Genomic DNA, 22101 nt, shown 5'->3' with positions numbered 1-22101 from the left:
TTTTTTTTCTCTCTGCCCTTGGTGGTCATAGGGATGAAGGCTCCTTATCTTCTTTGCTGGCTGTCCTTGGCCTAAAAGTTAGCTTGTATATAGTTAGTTACACAGTCTTCTGTGCTAGCTGCATTTGCACAGTTCTTAAGCAGAATACTTGTTGTTTATCAAGCCCCCCCCCTTTTTTCTCCTCTTTCTCTTCTCACAGTCTGAAATTCTCTATTCAGTTTAAATTCTTATCTTCTTTCAATGTTCGTTTTGATGAACAAAGACCTTTTTATTACAAGCTCATGCACATTTTTATTGTTAATGGCCCAAGGTACTATAAATGGAATATCAAAGTGCAGTCCTGTCACCATCACTCCTTGTCCAAGGAAAATTCCAAATCTCTACAATTACATCCTTGTAGAAGCATCTAATAGCTGAAATGGGGAGGAGAGAGCAATTTTGATTTATTAATCCAGCTGTTTGCTCATACTGGCTAAAACCATCACACACATTGAAAACAGCTTTTTCAGTTCAGGTACCAGAAGATCCCCTGTTGCAACTTTAGGAAGTTAACGCCACCAAGAAATAGAACGACATTTGAGAGTGTAGGACCTGTTTTACAGGGACTTGTCACATTCTACCTGAGGAATGATGCACGCTGACATCTTGGCCAGGTTCCACGGCCATGTCACAGGGGCAGTGACAGACATCGAAAGCTTCACATCCTCGTCCTCGTCCTCGCCGCGCAGCTCCCACCGCGCTCCCTCACGCCACAAAATGGCGGCCACGGTGTCCGCGCTCCTCTCTCCCCTCAGCGCCGATGGGCGGACCCACCGCATCGGCACGGCCGGGGGCTGCTTGGGAGAAGGGAGAGGCTGTAGCCACGCTGCACTCGGAGCAGGAGAGGAAAAAGCGGAAAGGGAAGGAGAAGAAAGAGAGGAGGGAGCCAGGAGCTGTGCGCGGCACCGCTGAGGCGAAAGAAGCGACCGCACCGCACGAGCACGGGTCGCCTCAGAAGGTGCGGCGCGAGCCCCCGCGCGCCTCGCGCTGATTGGCGAACAATTCCCGCCGCTCGCCTTCTCCGTCCTCCTATTGGCTCCTGCTTCCCGCCCAGCTCCCGCGCGCTGCCCGCCGCCACCCCTCAGCCCCCTCAGCCCCCTCAGAGCCCTCGGAGCCCTCAGCGCGGGATGGCGGCAGCTGGCGGCGGTCGTGGCTCCCAGCCTGGGCTGGCTTCGGCGCCGGGAAGCGCCGGCGACACCTCCCTCCTCGGTAGCGCCACAGTGTGGCCCTTGAAGCGCTACGGTCGCTTCCTCCCCCCGAAGGACGGTGACCATGAGGGGCAGAACACCTCTTGGAAGGTGCCGGCGGCGCGGGGAGGGTGGTTGGGACGGCGTGGGGTAACTGACTCTGCTGTGAGGCAAACACGAATAAATGAGGTCTTTCAGGTGTCTTTTTGCGAGTCCAGAGCTAAAGCAGGAATCGGAGGAGATTTTACTCATGAATTATTAATGACATCAGAGTGTTAGTGGCCCGCTTTTTTTTATTCCTTCATTCATCAGTAACCTGTGGTATTAAAATCTAGAGATCGAGGTGGAAGAATCCAGAGGGTTGTCCCAAGTAGTTATATATGTATATGGAGGTATAATTAGTGAAAAAAGCATTTGATGTGCCTCCTGTCTGTGGGAGTGAAGGGTAAGTTGCGTTAGTGAGATACAAATTACACACCTGGCTTCTAACAGCAACCTTTGAGACCTTTTATTTGACCTAGAAATGGGAATTGCAGATTCTGTGCTTGCAGGGCCAGATTTTCCTTTGTATGTCTTTTTAAAGGTGTTTGAATCAAATGAAGAATCAGGCCCTCTTGTTCTTACCATTGTGGAGTCTGGCCATTTCTTCATTTCCCAAGGACGAACAGTGCTGGTAAGTTTGTCATGTATAAAGAATATTTCTCCTTCATGTTACCATCAGTATTAACTTGGTTTATTTTCTCAGCTTCATCTTCTCTCCCACTGAGTGGGAACTGTCAATTTTGCTTTGCTCATGGTAATTCTCATGTGCTGCTTTCCTTTCACGTTTGTCAGAATAATACTAAATGCATTATTTCCTGCTGAGGATCAACATTTCTTCTGCATTTCGAAAAATCTAGATTAAGAGGTAATGCTAAGTGTTGCTGATGTTGAAAGATATTTGGGGTTTTTTTTCATTATTCTTGTGACTAAGAAGACAGGAAAATACACTCTTTAGAAGTAGGTAAAACTATCATTTTTCTATATGGTCCAGCTGACTCCTTGCCAATGACCTGCTAGTATTTCGGTTTGACAATCTGGTTTACCAAAGGGTTTGTGTTTTCTGTGTTGGATGATGGGATTTAACATACAACAAAAGATCCTTGGAGACAAAATTCGAACTGGTGACAGCTGGTTTTCCTGTAGCCTGCACTTACTTAAGCATAACCAGCTACTAAAATAAAGATTTCACAATGACAGCAAAAGGAGAATTCTGTCTAGAAGGAGTGGGTTTGATGCTCTGACAAAGAAGACCTTGCTGGAAGGTGGAATTAATAGTGTTCAGTGCACCATCACCAGTACTCAGTGGTGATAACGAGTAGGAACTGGCTGATAAATATGTTAGAAAGGTATTACAAACCACTGGAAGATGCTGCAGTGTAAAGATAACAAAGCTTTTTAAATAGAATGTGTAAGGGAGTGTCTTGCAGCTTTCAGTATGTACAAGCTTATAAATTAGTTTTTACTATGCCTCTTAAAGGGTCATAAACTTATAGAAATTCAAGTATAGGGGAGAACCATGGATACCCTTGAATTTTTTGGCCTGTGTGTTAGGAACACTGAATAGTTAATGCATGAGCTAACAGAGAGCTGCTACTGTGGATGGCCCTCAGCTCATTTAGTGAGAACAAGGTAAAAGGGGACTGTGGAAAGTATTTTAGCAGTTTTGTTGAATAAGAACAAGGAAAGAGGTTTTGGAAATGAGACTTGCTGCCATCCCTTACCACATTCTGCTTGGAATGACTCAGTGCAGGATGCTCCTGTTCCTGTTAGTGACCTGTAACTGACATTCCTCTAAAAGTCCTTGAGATAACCATATAAAAGCTAACAGCAACTTCTGATAACTAACCCAAGTGCAAAAAAGGCACAACCCAAAGCTGCAGCCCTTCAAAGACTTGTCTGGCAAAAGCTGAATCTGGCAAGTAACAGGGCAGATAAAGCGTGCTGTCGGAAAGGATGAGGGATCAGAAAAGCTGCTCAAAACTTGGCTGAGAAAAGCACTTTCTTGCAGCTCTTGTATTTAGTGGCTAGTGAAGCTTTCAGGCAGCTGCTTTGCTTGAAATGCCAGATGAGGAATTTCTGGGACCTATCAGGACTGTTCCAGCTTCTAAGAGACACTGAGATACTGTGGGAGCTATCACATAGTGCAGGAGAGGTAGAACAGACATGCTTGGTAGATGTGACCAAAATACAGTACTGAGAGTTCAAAAGAAGGAAAAAAAAAAAGGCTGTTTTGGTTTATTTCTAACGTTTATTTTGGCAATGCTTCTGTGCCAACCTTAAAGTTGACACACTAACATTTAGAATTTGTTAAAGAAAAAATTACATAAAGTTGGTTTTACAGCCCGTTGATGCTTTGGGTGCAGCTCTTTGAGCAGGAGTATTTGGGGTGGTGGCACAGGTGTGTTCTGTGCCTGCAGGACTGAACTGGTGGGACTGGTACATACTGGACTGTGGGTTGCTGAGACTGGACCTGCTGCAGTCCTCCCACTTGTCCTCTTAAACATACCTGAGTGGCTGAAAACCCCACCAAATACCCCATGTGCTCGTTTTCATAGAATCCCAGCATGGCTTGGGCTGGGAGGGACCTTACAGCTCATCCAGTGCCACGGGCAGGGACACTTCACTGTCCCAGGGTGCTCAGAGCTCCATCCACCCTGTTCTTGAGCACTTCCAGGGATGGGGCATTTTACAGACTCCTTCCCAAGATGCCACGTAAGAACAAACCAACTTGTAGTGCCGCTCAGGCTGTATTTTTGCTGCAGAAATCATCAGAAATGGTTCTATCTCCCTCCAGTTCCAGCTGTCACAAACTTGTCACAATATTTAACCAGGCTTTGCACGACTAAGTACAGCCCGTGCTTGGAGCCTGTCACACTCCAGATCCACTCACTGGGGGTCCATTATCCTGGACGTTCTGTCAGAGGGGAAAATGCACAACTCCTGCTCCAGAGGGAATGGATCAGCCTTGACGGAATGCTGCAGCTGTTGGCATGATTTCACTTGTGCTCTCATTTCCTCTTGCTGGCCTGGGCTGGGCTGTGTCCTTTGGATTGCCAGGGTGTCCTCCCACACCTGTGTGCTGCCTTACTTGCATCGGAATTCCCTCTGGTGTACTCACAGAACTGTTCTGTGCTGTGTTGGAACTGCATCCTTTAAATTGTTGATGCCTTGTCTTTTGATCTATCTCCTAATCCCTACTTTCCAGGCCTTTTGATGTGCTCCAGCTCTTGGTTTGAGAGAACTGGATAACAATTATTGTAGCTTTGTACCTCTACACTGGAACAAGATCTGGGTCACAGGACGCATTTCCTTCTCAATGTGCAGAACTTGAATTTTTATAACATTTTCATTGATGAATAAAAGGATTTTTTTCTGTTTCTCACCTATGAACAACATTTGCACAAAATTGAAAGGGTTGTGAAGAAAAATTTCTGTTTTGCTGATGGCTGGATAATTATCCATAGTAGGAACAATATTCAGGTGTTTCTGATTGCTGTCAAAATACTCTGTCTATGATGGGTGTACTTACGTATTCTCTTAGTCCTTTTAATTTTATTGAAGCAGGAAAGTTAAGAAACCTTTTCCTTAGGGCCCACTGGCTCTTTTATGATCCGTTTCTAAGAACAATATTTATAAAATAGCAATAAAATATTCACATATCCTAACAACTGTTGTTTTTAATAAATACAGAAACAACTGTTTTCCTTTCAAAATACCATCTATTCCTTGTGTAATGGAATGAAGAGGAGGTAAATGGAACTTCAGAGCGTGGAGCATAAAAATCCCTGATGCATAATGCAAATTAAAGGGTGTTTGATTTGTTTTGTTTTATTCTTTTTTAAACCAAATTCTTCATTTGGAATTAAATTGCATAATGTATTTTTAGGATCTGTTTTTGCTGCAGTGTTGCCTAACAGACTGCATATTTGATGGTAGAAAAACCTCATTGTTATATACTGTAGTCAATGGAATTTTACAGGAATATCTCAACAGCATCTCTGGTAATTTCTGGCCATGCTCAAGATACATCATGTTCCATTTACCACAACTCTTTATTTCCTTTCCTCTCTCTATCAACACATCATGGAAATTATATTTTGGTGTTTTATTCAGTGCAATTATTTCTGCTGCTAGAATTGATAATATCCTACAAATGAAACAAATTGAAATTGTGAAGAGGACTTACTTAATAGGATAAAATTAATCTGGAATAATTGATTTGTGACCTGCTCTTTTGAAGTGTAGACTAAATGTCCTTAGTGCCCTCCTGGTCCCCTCATGACTTCCAATAAGCTACCAGTGCTTAGGGTACAGTAGATTCAAACTCATTAATTAGGCAGGCATTCAGCAGGCATTCTCATGTTCCTGATGCTCTCTTTGCAGTGCCTGAAACTCAGGCACCAAATTCTGCAGATGAGATTCACAGCAGTGCCCTGGGCAGAGCTGGTCCCTGTGCAATAAATGAGGGCTCCTGACAGAAAGCTGGGCAGCCAGCAGGTTGCTAATGCTGCTTTGTGGGAGAGCCCTGCAAAGCCACACAAGGTTGTTCTTTTATTAAAGTTTTGTTGGATTATTTAGTACCACAATCGCAGTTCAAAAATCTCAATTTCAGTTCGTTTATTTCAACATGTGCTGTTGATGTGATTGTTTTGGACGAGCTGAGAGTGTCCTTCTGCATCAGCTTTCCCATTTCTGTTCCATGTCAAGGGCTTCTGCTCTTCCCTTTTCTCTTGCCCCAATTCTCCTAAACCTAAGCTCTTAGATTTTTTTTTTTTCTTTGAGATTAGTGATGTCTGTTAATGAGGTGTATTTACCCTAGAGTTTAATGTGTGCTATCAGTTTGGAGAAGTACATATTTTATACTGAGAACGGAAGAATGCATTACTGGGACACCCTGAAGAGCTTTAGCCAGCTCATCCCTGAGCATCCAGTTCCCCTCTCTGTGGCCCTGCACAGATGTCACTGGGAAAAATCCCCAAAACAACTCAGGTTGTCACTGAAGCACCGAGGTTTGTGCTGAGGTCAGGCCTGTCTTTGCTGTCAGTGGGCTGTGGGCTGTACCCATCCAAAGCCCTGCTCCTGCAGGCAGTGTTTGCACTTTGGCCAAAGCCATTCTCTGCCTTTGTCCCCTCGGGTGGCTCCGTGTGTCCTGTATTCCCTCCCTCCTTCAGCCTCCCTGCCCGTGTACACACAGAGCACTCTGCTTAATGAGTTCAGCCCTGGCTGTTCTCTGCCACACTCAAACAGGCTTAAGAGCAAGGTGGGAGGGTCGAAGAGATTGAGGGTCAAAAAAGCATCATGCAGAGCTTAACATCCTTTTATTCCTTGCTCCTGTCTCTCTGCCTTGATTGGTAGGGTTGGAAATGCTTGCAGGGACAACTTTGTGCTCCCCTCACTCTTCAGGTTGTCTTGTTTGGGTTTGTTTGTTTTGTTTTGTTTTTTTTTTTTTGGCTCTTCTAATCTTAATGTTCAAAACAGTTTGTGCTACAGAAATCAAGCCTGATGTGTTTAGCCTTACTTAGAAATAGATACAAAAATTTCTATTTTCAGGTGTGTTACAAGCTAGTAATGAAGTCCGGAGTGAAATTATGTTAGAAGTTTAATTTTCACAACTTTTTTTTCCTACAGTCATTAACGAAGAATTTGTACTTTTTAAATAGAAAACTGCTTATTCTAGGAAAAAAGTGTGAAATGGCAACTCACATTCTCTTTTGGGAAGGCAAGGAGTTAAAATTTGCTATTTTTCAGATTTATGCAAGCATTTGATTTAGAATCTGTCATGTTTCAAGCATGTGCAACTTTTTTATTATAAGAACCTATTAATAACCAAACCCTTATTAAAGTGATCACCATTGATCACCACTTACCTGTAAACACTTTCTCCAGTTTTCTGAAAGCATCTCAGTTTTGCCTGTTCTTCAACATTCTGTATAATTCTTGAACATCATTCACAAGCTTTTTCTGCCTGCCTGCTCACATATCTTTATTTTTCCTGTCTCCTGAGAGAGTGGTTATCAGCAGTCCTTGCAACTCCACTATCTCTGTTCCCTTTTGATGTGAAAGATCACTGTGTGGGGGCTGTGTGTCACTGTGGGGACACCTGGAAATAACATTGCCATTGCTCTGGTGCCAAGTTAGGCACTTCCAAGAATAAGCAAGGTGTTAGGCAGTATAAATGTTCAGTTGTATAATACCCACAACATCACAGGTCAAAAATGTGAGTATTTGAGCTCAACACAGCAGGTGTCAATCATGACTCTGTCCCCAGTGTGCTGAGCAGCCCCAGGGGCGTGCAGCTCTGCACAGGGTGACACAGGTGGCAGTGCCCCCTGTGCCTGGGAGGAGTGGCACGTTATTTCAGCCATCCCTGCAGGTTTGGTGACATTGCAGGAGCTGGCAGGGTGCTCAGAGCAGCACAGCATCCTGCCCTTCCCACAAAACTCTTTCCCAAATCTCTCCTCCTGCCCTGCCCAGGCTCTGTGAGTGGAGCTGAGCGAGGTTTGCTCCCCACTTGCATCGTGGTACCTTACCTTGGGAAAGGCAAGGGTTAAGGAGCTCTCAGGTGCCTCCCTGGAAACTTTGGAAGTAGATTTCTCTGTTTTCCAGGGAATTGTGTCCATGGTGCTGCCCAGCCTGTGTTGCAATGGTGCAAGCAGAATTTTGTCTGAGGCCTGTAGCTTTTTTCTTCTCCCAGCCAGCACCACCCTGGCAGCTATGCACTATTAATTCATACAGTCAAATAATTAATAATAATTCATAATTCAAATAATTATTAAATTAAAAATAATTTCAATATAATTTCTTAATTAAACAATTTATCCTTTAAAAACCTCATTAAAAATACATAACCATTTTATACCTTATTAAAACAAAATACTATAAAACTCACTACTTATAAAACTATAACACAAATAAAAACTAATAAACATCTAAATGTAAACAAAAAAATTAAATTTTACCATTTTACAATTTAATCCCAACCTTAACAAAAAAAAAAAAATTAAGTAGTAATCCTGTGTGAAGAACACCTATCAGTGTCAAGACCTCCCTAAAGAGACAGAGATAACGAACAACTAAAAACTAGGAAAATCCCCAGAGGAAAAAGAAGGAAAAAAAAAAACCCTAAAAAATCCCTAAAAACTAGTAAAACAGTTAAAACCAAAACACATGGTTACTAGTCAGTTACAGAACGGGGAACCGATGAGGTCAGAAGCTGATCTCATCCTTTCCTTCAAATGCACGTTCCCAGCCGAGTCCTTAATCCAGAGCATACAATGCATACATTCCTTTGAGCTGTGAACTTGGAGAACAAACTGGTGTATTTGCATTTCAGGGGCCTGCTAGAAGAGGCAGCCCAGACTGAAGAATGTGTCTCTATAGCATTCTGGGGTTTAGTTTGTCTTTTTTAATACTGGTTGTGATTTAAGGGCAGACTAGATCATGTTTGTGACCAAGAAAAAAAGCTTTTCCTGCTAAGCTATTGTTTACATAGAGTTTTGTTTGAAAACATCTGGCTTGTGCATGAGCGTGTCCAAACTAAGTGATGCAAGCCAGCATTGCTGAACTGCTACACAAATAACATTTCTTAGATACAGAGTAATTTTCCATTCAGATAGGGTTGCAGTCTAACAAAACTTAGATAATCTATTCCTGTGTTGTTTAGCACCACAGGGTTTCTAAATGCTACAATAAAAAATATTCATAAATCATACACAATACCTTCCAGCACAGCTCACAGCCCTCATTACACAGCAGGTTTCTGAATGCTGAAATGTGAAATCAGAACAAAAGTATTTCCCAGTCAGTGCTGGACTCGATGGCTGTGAGGCTGGATCAGCATTTCTGGCTCCTGCCTCATGGCAGCTGTGGTCACATCTTGCCTGCTTCCAAAACATTTGGGAAACATCTTGCTTTGTTTTCCCCTCCAGCTTCATCCCACTCAGTCCTCCCTCTGAGAAACTTAGATTTTGGTCACAGATGTAGGAAAGAGTTTTCCTTTACCCCACTTTTGTTACAAGTACAGTCGTGGAGAACCACAGGGGTGTATGCCTGACTGAACATGGATGACCACATTTAATAAAGTGCTGCCGTTTCTCTCTTCACATGGTGAACATTTGGGCTCTTGTGTCCCTGCCCCGTTCTAGGCAGCGTTTTGGGGATATTCTGAAGAATCTTACACTGCCCTCTGGCTTTGCCCCTGCCTAGCTGACTGAAGGAGCTACGGACGCCTGCTCAAGGGAACAGCGACCAGCTGCTCTGTTCCCTGCTCTGGCAGCCTGGTGGCAGCAGCAGTCCAGAAGGAACGCTGCTTTTTTCTGTGTCACCGCCCACATCCAGAGCATGTCGAGAGTCAATCCATCACCTGTGGAAAGGCACAGTGGACTGTAATGCCAAAATAGTGCCTTGCAGTTCCCAGGCCCTGCCCCACACCTGCTCCTGGGTGTTGGCAGAGATCCTCCTGCCTTCGAGCGTGCCTCAAGGGACACGTTCCTTGTGTTCTTCCCTCTTGTTGCTCTGATTCATTCCCCTGGAGTGACCCAGGCCAGGCTTGGAGCACCCTGGGACAGTGGCAGGTGTCCCTGCTCATGGCAGGGGGTGGCACTGGATGAGCTTTAAGGTCCCTCTCAACCCAAACCAGGCTGTGATTCTGTGAATACAGGGACAATGATAAAATATAATGTGGTTGTACATTTTCAGTTAAATCAAATTTTGGGGTTGGAGTTGGGTAATCGGGGTATATAACTAAAAATTCCAAATGCTGTTTTTTTCCCCACTTGTTTTACCTCAGAAACAGGCTATATAAAAGAACCTGGGAAACATCAATAAAATAGTTGGTAGGAAAATTAAACAGTGACTGCCTTCTGTAATTTCTTTGGAAACAGTTATTATTTTAAGGAGACAACATTTGTTCAACCTTCCTCTCCAGTGAAAGGAAAAACACTGTAAAACCAGACTGAATATGGGAATAGCTATATTTAAATAAACAGTTGGTGTGTCTCCAAAACAGAAACTACTTGAAATGAACAGAACAAGCACAAGTGGCCACAAGTTAAAGTGGCCTAGTGATGGAATGGTTTGGAATTGCTTCACTGACAGCATCTGGGGCTTGGTTCAGCCTCTCCCATTGCTCACCAGGTGATCTCTCCCTGTTGTTCAGACCTTTAGGCCTTTCCTGCTTAGCACGTCCTGCCTTAGGGCACTTTGAGTGTGTTCAGTGCAGAGAGACACTACAAGGTATGGCCCTCGTACCTGCTGTCAGCACCTGCTTTTACAGCACACAGGGCAGTTCTTCCCTCCCTCTGACCCCAGCTCTTTTGGGAATGGTACTTCCCTGCTGGCTGACATCCTGGAGTCTGTCACAGCAGATGTCTGCCATCCAGTCTGCCTTTGCTTCAACTCTTCACACTTTCTGAGAGATTCCTCTGTGAAGTGCAGCTAAAAACCTACATGCAGTTGCTGCATGAGACTGTAAAGCCAGTGCCAGCACAGTAAAGCAGCAGAGCCACTGAGGTGATTTCTGTTCCAAAATAGAATGGCAGATGTTTTTCCAGCCTGGACCCACCTAACATGGATGGTGACTGTGGCAAACATCACTGGCCCTTCTGGATGGACATGACTTGTGGGGTTTGACCCTTAGGACCCCTTGAAAGCAGCCTGGGCTCAAGCCCTTTGTCATTGAAAGTACTGTGAGTTTGGATAAAATGTGTGCCTGATTTCCTCCCTGCCTTAACACTGATTAATTGTTTGGGCTTTTCCCCTGGACTTTGCTAAGTAATGGCTCAGAGTGCCTTGGGAGACACAGTCCATTGCCTTGCAGTTGTTTTTCACCTTCCTGGGGTGTTTTTACAGGAGGCTGAGCAGTCTGTAGAGTTTGAAGAGACTGACAGTGATGCAACTGGAGTACAAAAACATCTTTATCCAATGAACAAAGCTGCTGCTTGGTTCCCTGAGTGCCACCTGGAGCCAAGGGTTCCCCGGGGCTTGGGTAAAGCGGGGCTGTGCCATTCCCCGGGTTCGCCTGCCCTCTGCTGCCCTCCCGGGCAACTTCAGCACTCAGAGCTCCACTCGCAGCTGCTTTATTCTGGCTTCCAGGGGCTTTCATAGCATGCACAAATACAAATGTACAGAGGTAAGGAAATCAGAACAGACTTCGACACTGTTGTTACTGGATTTAATCCCTGGAGGGGTAAAACTTCCACAGTGGCAGTTGTTTGACAGCTCCAAAAACTGTGTAGCTGCAGTGACCGATCTTCATTAGGGCTTTAATTACATCACAGAACTTAAACGTGCTCCCGAGTGCTGCTGTTTGCTGGGCCACTGGTTTGTGCTTTATTTCAGGAAGGCTTTTCCCTGATTGATTCCCACAAGTGGCTGAAGATAGTGAGGAGAGCAGAGTGCCTGCTGCTCCGGGCAGAGGCCAAGGTGAGCTGAGCTGCTTGGAACATTCCTAATATGTAACACAGAGATGGAGAAAATCTCTCCATTTTGGCTAAATTAAACTAGAATGTGTAAATTATCTATGTAAGTTAAAAAAATTTTATTACTCTAGTACTAAACAAAAATGGATTGACTATTGATATATTTTGTAACTGCTAATACTCAGTTTTTAGACTGCTCTCTGAGAGTTAGCTGCTAAAACAGCCAGACTGGTTTTAGTTCCCAATCTATCTGCCACAGCTAACAAGAAGATGAAGCAAATCTCTTCCAAGATTCCTCTGAGTCAGACTGCACTTCAGGAAACAAACTCTAACCAAGCAATTACTGAGCCATTTTGTGGCTCCTGGCACAGCAGCAGCAGGCTAGTGCTCAAGGTATTTGGTACTCAAGGAAATAAAATGGACATGAGTTTCTGGTCTCTCACTCAGCTCTCCTGATGAAAAGTGGTTGGTTTGCCTTTAAATGATCAAACAGCACTTTCTTCTTACCAATTTATTGTAAAAATCTCTGGGTTTTTTGTTCTTAGATGAACTCTGATACTCTGTAAGTATCTTAGTGTTTTAAATTCATGGGTTATGCCTGAAACCAAAACACCTCTGCACTCTGCTTTCTATCAGCTTGCTGGAAAACCTGAAGACAGCTGGGGCAGGAATTAGTTCTGATGAACCAGCAGGCTATTCCTTCCCAGTTACCAAGAAAAACACTGTAAAACCAGACTGAATATGGGAATAGCTATATTTAAATAAACAGTTGGTGTGTCTCCAAAACAGAAACTACTTGAAATGAACAGAACAAGCATAAGAGGCCCACAAAATATCCCATCTAACCCAGTTACCAGAGCCAGTCCCCCAGCACAGCATCAAGGGATTCTGCTGCTCCTCACCAGCAAGACAAAACCAACATCACACTCACTGCCAGGCTCGAGCAAAGCTCTGAGGGGCACTTCAGGAAAGGAGGAATTTTAACAGTCTGAAATTAATTTGGTGCATCTCAGTGTTTACTTACCATAAATTCACACAACTTCAACTGGATTTAGTGACACTGCAGTGGTTCTACCATATAGCTTCTCTATATCCTAACAGTGGATGCAGCTTCTGTGCTCACCTTTATGATGAATTTCTGGTTTATCTTGTACTCCTTGTTTTTTTTAAGTCATCAATACTGCATTTACAGTGGAACTTACTCATCACTTCAAATATGGCTTCAGTAGGGCACTGCAGCAGAATGAGTTCCAAAACTATGAACAGGAACAAGATGAATCTTCTTAATAATTTTGCAATAAATCATTTCCCTTCATATTGTTTTCCTTGAGCTCAGCCCCCCACCCCAGCATGGAAGAGGAACAATTTAATGATTCCATGACATCAATGTTCAGCTTTTGTGTGGTTCAGGTGTGACTGCCCATACTATAAACCTTGACATATCACAGCTCTCTTTCCACAAAGGAACAATGTTTAATTTTCAAAGTCTGCTGTTGTTTATGAACTGCAAACTAAAGTATTTAACAGTCCTTGTGAGAAACCCAAGGGAGTCCAAATAGCTCAGCCTCAAAATTGATTTGGGGATCTAAACAAGCAGGTGGTCTTTGAAAGTTTCCTAAGGAAATTCCACCCAAGTTCCTTTTGTGTCACTGAAATCAGAACTCACCTGTCTGGCAGTGCACAGCTCAGTGCCTGGCTCTGTGAGGCTGCCCCAGTTCCTTAATTAATGAGGGCAAATCCAACTGGGCACTGGCAAATGAGTGCTGCACTTCACATTAGTTTGACATTTTTTTCCCTTTAAAAAGCACTGAAGCTTTTGTGCTTACCCTGCCCTAAAAATCTTTTTATGGAATTCAAACATCTTCAAGCAGCAGGCATGTAAACACAGGGGCTGTCAGGAGGAGCTGGCTCATCTCTGAGACAGGAGCTTTAAAGTGAGAGGTGTCCTCGTGTTCCAGCAGCCCAGCAGTGTAGGATTAAAATGGGCATTGAAAATGGGGTTGACATTGGAACCTCAGGAAGATGAAGACCTAAATAAGCCAGGCTGGGCCAAGGAGAATTTGCTGCTTTTCTAGTACTTTAAGTCTTTTAAATTTGAAATTTCCAGATCAAACAGAAGGTTCCATTAATTCACTCTCTAAACACTGAATATGCACCTACCTTACATCAGCTCAAGGTGCTTAAGCCAAGCTTATCACACACCATAGATTCCCATCCCCATTTCAAGGCAGTTTGCTGAACCTGGGGCACTTATTTAAAATAATTATGGTACAGCCCAACAACCTACTCTGGGGGGGTCAGAGCTAACTGGGAGTTTTCAAAGATTTCTAGTATTATTTCACTCTTTGCAGTAATGCATTTCAATTTCCTGCACTCCTATTCAATGTGTTGGTTTCTGTTCAAGGAACATTTAGGTGAGAGACAAACTGAATGTATTGGTCTAGCTCCACACAGGCGGACCAGGTAGGGTTGACTTTGATTCATCAAGAACATAAATCCTAACCAGAACATGCCATTCCCAGAATTTCTAGTTCAGATCCAGAGTTAACTTCTGCTTACTGTTGTGTCTTTTTTTGTCACAAATTACTGTGCAGAGCTGGCACACCCTTACAGGATTACTACCTGCAGTAATAATAAAACTTAATTTTCCTGCTGCATGTAAAAGCTGAGTCCTGGCAAGGATTGTCCACTTGGCTAAACCTTGAATTAGTGACAGGTGGCCCTGCATCACTTACCATTTTCTTGCATATTTTTATCTGGTTTTCAAATCACCTGTCACAGTCTTCTGGTTAAGCTGCTGGGAAAAAAAAGAAAATACAGCAGGGAAAACCTGTTTATTTGTTTTTAAATTGGCGCAGTGATCCACAAAACTATTGCATTCTTCCCAACTCCAACAAATATGGATTTAATCCAAGCAGTTTGAGGGGATTCCAAGTTAATTTGATTTCCCTGTGCTTCTGAGCAGAACGAGTGCCGCATGTTCCGTGTGCAGTTCGGAGGGAGCTCCAGGGAGGAGATGCAGGAGCACTGCTGCAGCTGTGTCCAGAAACTCAGCGAGTACGTCCCAGTGCAGGGGGCCGAGGAGCAGAGCCTCAGCCAGGACACCCAGGGCATGGACACTGAGCACGCAGTAAGTGACCACACACCCCCAAAACCAGTCACCTCTGCCTGGGAGAGCTGGGCATGACGAGTTTCTCACAGCTGTGAGACTGTCTGCATGAAATAGGAACTGGGAAATTAGTTGTACAGGGTAAAAAATGATCAGAGCCACAAGGTAATCCTGGATCCTTTCTGTGTTTACCTGCTCCCAGGTTGCAGTGGTAGTAGCTGCTACCACTGCCTATTTACAATTTGAGCCTAACCTGGCACATCTAAAAGAATTCTCAGGAGGAACAGAATGTTTCCCCTCTCCAAGATAAAGTCCTGAGGTAACTGGAAAAGGCAGAGACAGACAGCATATTCCGGGGTGATTATTCCAAAATCTCTGCTCTCCTGGGTGTTTAGATCCATGGAAAAGAAGCAGTGTGCTCTTGTGAGCATCCATACACAGCATTCTTTGAAGTTACTCCTAGGAAGTTTTTTGTGACTTCAGTTTAGCCATGAGCTAACAAGCCTGTAGTTAAACTGTCATGTCTTTTCATTTTTAAAGACTGGAGCAGATGTGCATGCAGGTTCCATAAAAAGATACCTTTTTACTGCAGAAGGTAGCTGAGCACATTCCCTTCCCGTCAGTGCTAAAAATGGAACTGCTTCCCCCCCTGCACATACCCACACTCTGCTTGGTAACAAGCCCTTATTTGCATTTGGTATTTTCTAGCCAGATGAGCCTCTCTCAGACTCCTGCACAAGCCTTGGAGAAAGAAGATCTGTAGCACAGCTTGCACAGGTAAAAAACAAACATCTCCTGTTTAGAGTCTGTAACTGAGCCTGAGAATGAGCTGTCTCAGATTCCATCTGGGAAATGCCTTTCCTGAACATCAGGATGCCATCATCTACACCAGCAAAACACTGGATCTGTGTAATGGTCCAGAGCCAGGGAATAAACAGCAAAACAAGGTGTTTGGTGGTGTAATCATCCCATTTGAATAGGAGCAAATGACACACTGAGAGCATAGAAATACCCAGAGGCAACATCCAAATGAATGGCTCTGGCACTGGTTTGACTCTGCAAAAGTGACTTGTGCAGATCAGAGCTGAAGCCTGAAAATACCAATCAAGGAATCACAGAATATCCCATCTAACCCTGCTCTCTGGCAGTGGGAACCCATTTCCCCTTGTCCTGGCATTCCAGGCCCTTGACCCAAGTCCCTCACCAGCTCTCTGGGAGCCCCTTTAGGCACTGGCAGGGGCTCTGAGGTTCTGCTTTTCAACCCTGTCCCACAGCAAAGCATCCCCATATTCCATGGACAGCTTCACTGAGCAGTTTTGGGTAAATACCTGAAGTCAGCTGTTGCTCATTTACTGGGAATTCAGGCCAGTGCAGCAGCAGATGAACAGAAAACTCTGCTCTTTTCTGATTTTGAGCAGTTCCTTCTCTGTCTCTTCCTTACCCTTCTTTCGCAGTCACTGGCTGAGCACTGAATCCCAGACTGGGCTGGACTGGAAGGGACCTCAAAAGTCACCTCTTCCCAACCCCAGTGCCACGATGCCCAGAGTTCACCCACCACCATGGGAAAAAGCTGGGAGAGGGGATTAAACAGGGATAAAAAGGGAGTTTTAACATAGAAGACCCATACTTTACTTCTAAAAGACATCTGGCTAAATGAAAAGCTTGGAAGTGCACACTTGGTTATCCCTACACTATCTATGTGGCAACATGTACAGCTCATAAAGAGTGTACACTGCAGAATGGATACCCACCAGGAAGCCACGGTACCCAGAAAATTGGCATCTCCAGGGTAAATTTCCAACTGAAATAATTGCAGGGGCATTTGACAGAGTGTAAAAGCTACACTGGAATCACACCTGGACATCAGAGAAAAGCTCACACACAGAAATCACAGGTGACTGACACCATTCTAAGAATCAAACGCCGGCAGCTCCACATTCCTCCAGCATCCAGGAGGGCTGGGGTGTGGCTGTGTCGTCGTGTCCCGAGGTCAGAGCCCCCTTCCCACCTTCCATTCGCAGTCGGTGCTGCGGCAGCGGCCGGAGCTGCCCCCGGCGTGCCGGCACCCAGCCTGGAGCGCCCGGGAGCTGGGGCCCTTCATCCGCCTCTGCCTCATGGACCAGCACTTCCCCGCCTTCGTGGAGGACGTGGAGAAGGAGCTGCACAGACTCGCCCAGGAATGAGGCACGCCCGGCCCTCGAGGGGTGCACACAGCTCTGGTGATTAAAGGTTGAAAAACAAGGCCTACAGCGGTTTTTGTCGGTGTTTTATTTTTAAAAACAGGTGAATCCACTTTTTATACATCATTGCACTTCAACAAATACACAGAACACGAGTTCATGCAGCTACAGTTACGCACATCATGAGAACCCTGGTAGATCTATTTCTACAATCTTTAAATCATGAGAAATTACAGTGTCAAACTAAAGAGGAATAACTAGTTGCATAGAATATCACCATGCTGTAACATTTCATCATTTAAACAAAACAAAACAAAAAAAAAAAAAAAAGAAAATTATAAAAGTTTGCCTGAATTGAATGTACAAGAATATGTCGAACACATCAGTGCAAAAGGATTTGAGAATTTACATGAGTTAACAAAAAAAAAAATCACTTAAAAAGCAATCATATATATATATTTATAAACTGAAGGTTTGTTTTTGTTTCCAACTGCATCCCACCACCACCAGCAGCCCCTGGCACCACCCAGCCCCGACGCCCAACAGGACACCCCATGCTCCATGGTTAAAGCCCTTAAGGAAATTCCAATGTCCCTGCTGCGAGCACCAGCCCGGCATCACTCCCTCCTCCTTCCAGCCATACAGTAAGGAATGAGTATCAGCAGCTTCAAAATGAACCACAACGACTTCTGGTTTCCCCTCCCCCAAATATAAATATATACTGTATATATCTTTAAGTTTTGCTGTACTTTACAAAAGAAGTCTCACTAGATGGCAGCGGTGCGGTTTGAGCGGTGCCGAATTTAACAGCTACAGGAAGTAAAAAACAGCGCATGCGTGAACCCGCCTGGCTACTGCTCGTGTAAAGAGAGGAAAGGAGGAAAAAAAAAAGCAACATTCACAGCACATCAAGCCCAAAAGAGTTTACACCTTCTACACGGAAGCATTATTAAAATTCATCTGGCTAGGTCATCCTTGCAGGAGAGGCTAAATAAGGCATGCGTTAGACAGTCATATTGTTGCTCACTTGGAAAGGAAAGAAAAAATAAGAAATCAGACAGAACTGGAGTTCTAGAACCAAGAGTTCCAACCCTTAAATTTAGCAGGTCATATTGCCATCAGTCTCTCAGAAACTTAAAGCTCTAAAAAAGAAACGAGAAAGAGGTGCTAGTCAATGGTGAACAGTGCGAGCCGCCGCAGCCTGCAATCCCCGCGCTCCCACCGGGGCACGGCTCCCGACAGCCCCAGCTCCACCTTTTAGCGGGGAATCAATCTGGAGGGCTCGGCAGCTTTGTCTAGATTTTAGCAAGCAGGTCCTTAAACCACCCGCCTGTTTGAGGAAATCAACGTTTGGTCCCCCCCGGCGCTCCCTGAGGCGCAGCGGGAATATTTTAACGCAGGGAACGCTTTGCTGCCGCGCCCCCAGCACTCCAGGCAGGAGGGCTGGGCCTGCCCGCTCCCGGCCGGGTGCAGGCAATACTTACATGATAAGCATTTTTAATTTGTGTTTCTCTGACGTAAGTTTTTGTCTTTGTGATTGTTTGTAGAATTGGTTTTCCTGCAGAAAGGCATGGGAGAGAAATGCACCAAAAATCAGTCACAGGTACAGGAAAAATGGACATTACTTGTACTTCATTAGACAGCGTTTCAGTCTTCATCCCTTTAATTGGATGAAGACAACACAGTCTTAGACTTTGTATTTTAGCACAATATTTGTTTTCTAGCAAGATGTTGCTTTTCTTTCCTCCAGCGCCAAGAAACGCACCAGACGGTCCAACACCATCTGTAATGTCACATGCAATATCAATCCCATGATTTATCACCTCCCACAACCCCCCAGATTAACCCAGAGTATTTTTTTCCTGAAAACACACTTACATTGGCCCAGCTGGTTCATCATCTGCAGCAAGCATCCCGATGCACCCAGAGAGAGACAAGGGAAGGAAAGAAAAAGAGAGTCAGTGTTTGCAGGGGGCTGCAATGCAAGCAGCAAAGTGATCTATCTACAGCATCAAAGGCCATTCCAGTCGGAAGTGCAAGGATCATGGAGTTACTGCTCTGGATTCGGGTTTAATGGCAGGTATGTTGCTTCAATGGGTTTAGTTAACACTTGGAATGCTGGTCATGAAGGACTGCAACTGTAGCGGACAGATTGGTGCAACATGATCAAGACTCATCTTGTCCCCAAGTTCCAGTGGTTCAATCTCATAAAAAATAGATGAGGAGACAAACCAACGGTTCAGTTGTAAAATCCTGCTGGATGTTTGCTTGCATTGACTTTTTTTTTAATATGTATTTTAATTTTTAAGCCGTTTTTCCACTGCTGATGGGTAACTCCTGGTATATACCCCAGAGGGTACATACCCCACACTCATTTTCCCCCACAGATGAAATAACCTCTACATTCCCCATTTTTCTCAATGTTTAGTTAGAAGGGACCAGGTTAGGAAGAGGCTGAAGGGGAACACTCGATTCCAGCCTCAATCATGGTCCTTGGGCAGCAGGGACCAGGAGGAGTCGCGGTGCTGGGACACCTCCGGACACGCTTCAGCTGCAGAGAGGACAGACAGCATCGTCCCGCCCTTGGCAAAACTCATTTAGGAACTGGTGGGGTGGGGGAAATCTGCCAATGAGCAATGTTTCACATTAACTCTCATGACCAATTAGGCTTTTTTTTTGAATTCTCAAACACTGTTTTCTCCCACGCTGTAGTACAGAAAACAAAAATGCATTTACACAACATTACAAGAGTCAATCCAAGAGCCTAATGCTCCCACAGATAGATTTTGGGGAGACCAATTCAGGCCCTGCTGGTTTTGGCACTTGATAGTTGCTGTTCCCACCTCGTGCCAGAGGGATTTTTCAGGGAAGTCTTTGAGAAACTCTCAGCAGGATTCCACAAGGGTGCTTAGTGCACATGAAGCAGTTATGGAAATTACAGTCTTACAGTGTAGGCATCCACATGAGCACACGCCAGGAGTAATGTCAGGGAGAGGGGACATTACTCCACCTGGGCCCTCGAGGCAACGGAGAGGCAAAGCCACCGCTAGCACAGACAGTGACCAGAACAAAAAATACTTCAAAAATAAAGAACTAACCACAAACCAAGAGCTTTACAGCCAAAGTAACAGACTAGCGACACACCGGTGTCCACAGAATTCCAGTACCAGCAACAGTAACTATCGGACACTGTACAGAGAACTGGGACTAGGAAGGACAGCCAGACATCAATGTGCTGTTGTATATACAGTGAGATATACAGAGACACATCAGGTACTCAAACACAAAGCACAGCAGAGGAATCTACGGCTTCCTTCCACAAACATCTTTGGGAATCAAGGATCCGAGAGCAGCCGAGCTCCGTGCTCTGGGTGGGACGAGCCTGGGAGGGACAGCAAGGTCTGGCCCCCAACGCCAGTGCTGCCTCTGAGACCCAACTCGGCTCCAACAAGCACCATCGACTGCTTTGGGAGTTTGTTTGGCTGGACTTCAGCAATATCAAACTGCACCGTGGACACTCACTACAAAATAACCATTTTCCCTTCTCTGCCCAGAGATTTAAATGCCTGTTTCAGATCAGCAAGTTTGTGTTGTCAAAAAAAAAAAAAAAAAAAAAAAAGCAGCTTCAAATTTATAAAGGCTGCCATTGGTGATTCCTCACGAAGATCCCACAAAAAAGCCTACTGGGAATACTTTAGATAGTGGATCCCCACCACTCCTCCCTGTCCCATCTCTAACCTAAACCAGAGATAAAAAGACCTAGGGAAATTCCCGGTCACCCATTAAGTGCTGGAAAAGCATCCCCAGTACACTACAGACACAGACCGAACCCTCAGCGAAACCAGGGGCAACAGAACAACAGAAAAACCAGTACAAAATCAGACTAAAGAAAAGGTTCAAAACAGCAAACTGAAATCCAAATTAGTTGTGAACGTGAATGAGGAAGTTTTCAAGAGTGTTAACGTTATGACTTGTGCGTTGTATAGACTGAAGCGGAGGTTAAACAAACTCCAAAGCATGCAGAGCTCTCACTTACCACCATTTTTTAAGGGTATGATGCAATTGAAGGGGGGAAAAAAAAAAAAAGAAGTCATAGTAACCGACAAGATCAATATCACCCAAAGCTTTAATGCCACAGCCCTGCTCTAGAACAGTCAGTAGCACCTACGGCACGGAAACGTCCCCCAGTGCTCCCCAACGCTGCCAGGAGCGGCCACTGACCACGCCGAGCCCCTCCTCCTGCAGGATCTGCCCTGGGACTGGGCACCTGCAGGCTCCAAAACCCCCCTGGTTACAGCACACAGCAATAACCCCACAGCCAGGCCTTTCCTCAGGGGATGGAATGACCTGCTTCACGGGGTCCCCAAAACACACATTCTGTGCCAAAAGGGGAGAACTGCTGCTTGGCTTTAACAGAGGTAATCAATCCCTGCAGGCAAAAATATCTGGGAATTAAAATTGGAAGATGATGACAAGCAGATCTCCCTTAGGTCCTCCACTTGGATGGGAATGTGTTTTGTGCCCCCCCGCCCATTTTCAGCCTTAATTTACAAGTCATTCTATATGTCACTCAGTTTATTTCACTGCCTTTGGAAAGCTACAGGGTTTATTTTTAGTATCAAATTAATCCTGGGTAGCATCTTGTGACTGGTGGAAGTTAAAAATGAAACACCAGCGGGTTCTTCCAGCACTAAGATTCCAATTTTTGCTTCTGAAGGGATTCTACATCTCAGCTTATGCTTTAAAACCTGCCAAAATCAATCCTAGACTGGTTTGGATTGGAAGGGTCCTTAAAGCCTATCCAGTGCCACCCCCTGCCATGGGCAGAGACACTTCCCACTATCCCAGGATGCTCCAAGCCCTGTGCAACCTTGGGCACTGCCAGGGATCCAGGGGCAGCTCAATGCTCTGAAGGAGCAGCCAGAGCCTGTGACAGCTCAAGAGTCCTGTGTCCATTCCCACTGGGATACAGCAATGCTGCTGGGAACAGCTGATGGCTATGGCCTCATTATGTACCTGCCTCACATGCTGCTCACCCTGACAAATTTAAAGTGTAGGAGAGAAAGATGTGCATAAAAGGGAAAAAAAAAAGCCCACCGAAATCACGGGTTACAAAAGGTAAATGG

General features: G+C 44.7%; 2 protein-coding genes across 3 annotated transcripts in view; one reads left to right on the top strand and one right to left on the bottom strand.

Annotated features, from left to right (window-relative positions):
* The first annotated feature begins 1071 nt into the window (after nt 1–1071).
* REC114 (REC114 meiotic recombination protein) lies at nt 1072–17044 on the top strand. 2 transcript variants are annotated; one of them, XM_053987961.1, is made up of 6 exons: nt 1072–1337; nt 1810–1899; nt 11607–11690; nt 14652–14816; nt 15504–15572; nt 16817–17044. In XM_053987961.1, exons 1-6 carry the CDS (start codon nt 1167–1169, stop codon nt 16976–16978), a joined length of 741 nt encoding a protein of 246 aa, XP_053843936.1. In that variant the 5' UTR covers nt 1072–1166; the 3' UTR covers nt 16979–17044. The 2 variants fall into 2 exon arrangements, with proteins under 2 accessions (XP_053843936.1, XP_053843937.1); XM_053987962.1 differs by lacking the exon at nt 11607–11690.
* A 2-nt stretch (nt 17045–17046) lies between these two features.
* The window catches only part of NPTN (neuroplastin), a 41659-nt gene continuing 36604 nt past the window's right edge, over nt 17047–22101 (bottom strand). The window contains exons 6-8 of the mRNA XM_053987963.1: nt 18854–18875; nt 18460–18533; nt 17047–18117 (exon numbers count right to left, since the gene is read on the bottom strand). Coding sequence (XP_053843938.1) covers nt 18473–18533; nt 18854–18875 — 83 coding nt within the window. The 3' untranslated portion in view covers nt 17047–18117; nt 18460–18472. The remainder of the gene's footprint in view (nt 18118–18459; nt 18534–18853; nt 18876–22101) is intronic.

Source organism: Vidua macroura, chromosome 12 (genome assembly GCF_024509145.1).
Source record: "Vidua macroura isolate BioBank_ID:100142 chromosome 12, ASM2450914v1, whole genome shotgun sequence".
Lineage (NCBI taxonomy): Eukaryota > Metazoa > Chordata > Aves > Passeriformes > Viduidae > Vidua > Vidua macroura.
The sequence above is the reverse complement of the archived record's forward strand: the minus strand, read 5'-3'. Positions and strand labels throughout refer to the sequence as shown.

Coding starts and splice junctions, on each gene's coding strand:
- REC114 (XM_053987961.1), top strand. CDS start 1,167: ATGGCGGCAGCTGGCGGCGGTCGTGGCTCCCAGCCTGGGCTGGCTTCG. Junction 1,338..1,809: donor GGCAGAACACCTCTTGGAAG/GTGCCGGCGGCG, acceptor GTCTTTTTAAAG/GTGTTTGAATCAAATGAAGA. Junction 1,900..11,606: donor CCCAAGGACGAACAGTGCTG/GTAAGTTTGTCA, acceptor GCTTTATTTCAG/GAAGGCTTTTCCCTGATTGA.